A 4052-nucleotide genomic window follows, 5' to 3' on the forward strand; every position below is an offset into this window, starting at 1 on the left:
TTGGACGCTGGCTAATGCAGGTCACCTGCACAGGGCCACCCGGGAGCCTGCATAGAGTGCCTCGGATACCCTGTGCCTATCACCTGGGGGTATGGATGCTAGACAGGAGGGGTCGCAGAGAGGGCCACCATACTTCTGGAGTTTAGCCAGGGGTCCAGTGGGCATCATGGAGGGGACACAGCCTAGACTGGTCATGAAGAGGAGACACCCCCCCCCACACACACACACACACCCCACACACATGCAAGAGGGCCTGGCAGGAAGGAGCTAGAAAGGCCACACAGGGAGAGGAAAAGAGGGGAGGCTGAGAGGACAGTGGTGGCTATGTCACCTGCATCCAGGAACTGGGCAGTGAGAAAGCCAAGCCCACCCAGGAAAAGAAACCGACGCAAAACCCCTTGACCAACTACTGGGCCAACTGAATTCAACAGCATCTCAAACGGTTTCTACATCAAGGCCAAGAGGGGTTTACCCCAGGAATGCAAGAGAAATCTATCAATGTATTACACCAGATTAATACACCAAACCAACCCCTCCCATTGAGTCCATTCCGGGTCACAGAAACCCTGTAGGGCAGCGTAGAACTGCTCCCCTCAGGGATGAGGGTCTCACTACTGGACTTAGAGCAGCTTTGAAACAGCTCAGGAGGTAAGAAAGGGCTGAGCAGGCCAACTTCAGGCCCACCTTGAAGCCCACCCCACTCCAGGTCTAAAATCAAGGCGAGGAGGCGTAGGATGCCTGGTGGGGTTCGATCAAGTGCAATGTAGCCGAGAGGAAGTACAAAGAGCCAAATGAAGGTCGAACATGATAGTGGGACAGAAGGAAAGTAAAAGGTAACAGAGGAAAGAACTAGGAGACAAAGACATTTGTAGAGGTCTAAATAAAGGCATGTGTATATGTAAATATATTTACATATAACTATAGGGATATAGGTCTATATACATATTATATGTTAAATATGAAGGTAGCAGATAAACATTGGCCCTCTCCTCAAGCCCTCCTTCAACACAAGAACGGTGTGTTCTAAGAACCTGGCACTCTGTGATGCTCACCTTCCCAACACGATCACTGAAGACAGAGTAGATGCATAAGCAAATGTGGTGAAGAAAGCTGATGGTGCGTCTGGGATCTTGAAGGTAAACAAGCAGCCATCTAGCAGGGAAGCAACAAAGCCCACATGGAAGAAGCACACCAGCCTGTGTGATCTCGAGGTGTTGACTGGATCAGGTATCAGGCATCAGAAGACCCCAAGCAAACAACCATTTTGATGCAAACGATGGGGGTCAGAGTGGAACCCAAAGCCCATCTGTAGACAATTGGACATCCCCTCACACAAGGGTCGCCAGCCAGCGTGCAGTATAGCAACAACGAAACACACAGCATTCCTCTAGTTCTTTAAGTCTTCCTCCCCCCACTATCATGACCCCAGTTCTATCATACAAACCTGGTTAGACCAGATCATGTACAATAGTACAGATAAGAGCTCTCAACACACGGAATCTAAAACAGAGGAACCCCTCAGGAACAGTAATGAGAGTAGTGATACCATGAGGGTAGGGGGAAGGTGGAGGGAGAAGGGGGAAAGGGGAAACCATTCACAATGACTGACGTATAACACCACCACCACCACCATCCAGGGGGATGAACAACAGAAACGTGGGTAAAAAGAGACAACGGACAGTGTAAGACATGACAATAATAATTATTTATAATGTATCAAGGGTTTGCACGGTGGGTGGGGAGGGGAGGGGGAAAACAGGAGCTGATACCAAGGGCTCAATTAGAAAGAAAATGTTTTGAAAACGATGATAGCAACATATGTACAAATGTGCTTGATACAATCAATGCGTGGATTGTGATAAGAGCTGTGACACCCCCCATAAAAATTATTTATTTAAAAAAATAAAAAAGACCCGGGGATGGCCTTAGTTCGTCACCCCACCACCCCCCAGCCCACGAAGACACCCTCACTTACGTAGGAGGCCAGGAGGGTGGTTGGGGCCAGGACGAAAGCCAGGTAGAGGCAGGGGGCTGTGGCAAGCAGGCTGGAGGCACAGATGAGGGGCTCAGCCCTTGGGTTGACTTTCTTGTACCTCCTTGCAGCCTCTGCTCCCAGGACAACCCCGATGATGCCAGTCACAACGGTCACTACCCCAAAAATCAAGCTGATGGGAAGAGAGCAGAGGGGAGTAGGTCAGCTGATGGGGGGCAGTCAGGACAGAGGACGTTGGTCCTCCCACCCTCTGTACCTCTAGGTCCAGCCACCTGCCCCAAGTACCTCCCCCTTTCCCTCTCTCTAAACCTCTCCCAGGGCCTCAGGACTCGGATCAGGGCTCATGTGCTGACCCGTGCCCTCTCCTGCGAGTGCCAAGGCTGTCACTGACCGAGTGGGCATTGTATCCGGCACTCCAGTGCCCTGCCTCTCAGTTTGCCTCATCTTCAGTGCTCCAAGTTGCTCCACTCGGAAATCTTCACTCCAGCATCCCACTCTGCCCAACCCTCCTCACCTTCCAGCCCAGACACCAGGGGAAGCGAGACAAAGGCATACATGTGTGTGTGTGTAGCCCCTCAGGAGGTCTGGAAGGAGCCTGCTGTCTTCGTGGTTACTCGCTGACTGCTCATGGCAAGGTCAGCAGTTTGAAACCACCAGCCGCTCCACAGGCGAAAGGCCAGGCTTTCTACTCCTGTAACGAGTCTCGGAAAGCCACAGAGGCGGTTCCACGCTGTCCTATAGAGTCAGGATGAGTCAGCATTGACTCCACCGCAGGGAGCTGATTTTGGGTTTAAGGAGCCCTGGTGGCCCAGGCCTTCAGTTCAAACCCACCAGCCACTCTGCAGGAGAAAGAGGAGGCTGTCTGCTTCCCTGAAGGATTTAGTGTCTTGGAAACCCTATACAGCAGCGGTTCTCAACCTGTGGGTCGCGACCCCTTTGGGGGTGTCGAACGACCCTTTCACAGGGGTCACCCGATTCATAACAGTAGCAAAATGACAGTGATGAAGTAGCAATGAAAATAATTTGGTGGTTGGGGGTCACCACCACATGAGGAAGGGTCTGGGCATGAGGAAGGCTAAGAACCGCTGCCCTACAGGGTTGCTGTGAATGGGAATAGACTCGGGGGGCCATGGGTTTGGGTTTGCTTGCTTGCTTTCTTGGTTTAAAGAGCTCTGGTAGCACCGTGGCTAAGTCCTCTGCCAAGAACCACAAGTTATGGTTTGAACCCACAGCTGATCTTTATAAGAAAGCTGTAGCAACTGCTTCTGCAAAGATTTCCAGTCTTGGAAACCCTGTGGGTTAGTTCTTCTCTATCCTAGAGGGTGCCTCAGAGTTGAAATCAAGTCAGCAGCAGTGGGTCTATGTGTGTCCATAGCCCAGCCCTTGTCTGAGCAGAGCACACCCGTTCCCTCCTTGAATGGAATCCTCATCTCTCAAGCAGCCCTTCCTCACCCACTTCAACCCCACCTGGTGCTCCTTGTGCCTCCTTCCGCCGGAGACCAAACCGTCAGGACGACTCTAGACAGGCCCCCAGATGCCAACTCACACTGACCCTATAGGACACAGTAAAACTGCCCCTGTGGGTTTCCAAGACTGTAACTCTTTATTGGAGTAGAAAGCCTCCTCTTTCTCCCAAAAAGTGATGGGTGATTTCAAACTACAGACCCTGTGATTAGCAGCCCAAGGCACAACCACTCTACCACCAGGGCTCCTCTGCTGAACTAACATAAGGGTTGAATGAATAGTGATGACCACCTTGGGGGGATGACACACACAACATAGATGTTGAGCAGCGAATGAGTTCATTGATTGATACCTGCCGGAATTCCCAGGTGGAACAGACCAGGAAGGAGGGGTTGAGAAAGGCTAAGGCAGAGACTAGTGAGAAGAGTGTGTGAGCCTTCTGGAAACATGTCTGGCCATTCGATCGGGGACAAGAGAGGCCAGGCAAGGTGGAGGGGTGGGGTGGGGGGAAGCAGGTAGAAGCAGGAGCTGCCAGCCAAGACCCAGAATCCCTAAAGTCTTGGGGAAGGGTGGTGTGCAGAAAGACTGGGAGCCC

The 4052-nt window shown here is 51.8% G+C and overlaps 1 protein-coding gene across 1 annotated transcript in view; it reads right to left on the reverse strand.

The window, feature by feature from the left end:
* Window positions 1-4052, reverse strand: part of SPNS3 (sphingolipid transporter 3 (putative)) — a 59982-nt gene that overhangs the window by 29371 nt on the left and 26559 nt on the right. Inside the window, exon 8 of the mRNA XM_045293330.1 lies at window positions 1976-2165. Within this exon, the coding sequence (XP_045149265.1) occupies window positions 1976-2165 (190 nt within the window). The remainder of the gene's footprint in view (window positions 1-1975; window positions 2166-4052) is intronic.

This window comes from Echinops telfairi, unplaced genomic scaffold (genome assembly GCF_000313985.2).
Source record: "Echinops telfairi isolate 266 unplaced genomic scaffold, ASM31398v2 ScPeMD7_2010;HRSCAF=2546, whole genome shotgun sequence".
In the NCBI taxonomy this organism is placed as follows: Eukaryota; Metazoa; Chordata; class Mammalia; order Afrosoricida; family Tenrecidae; genus Echinops; species Echinops telfairi.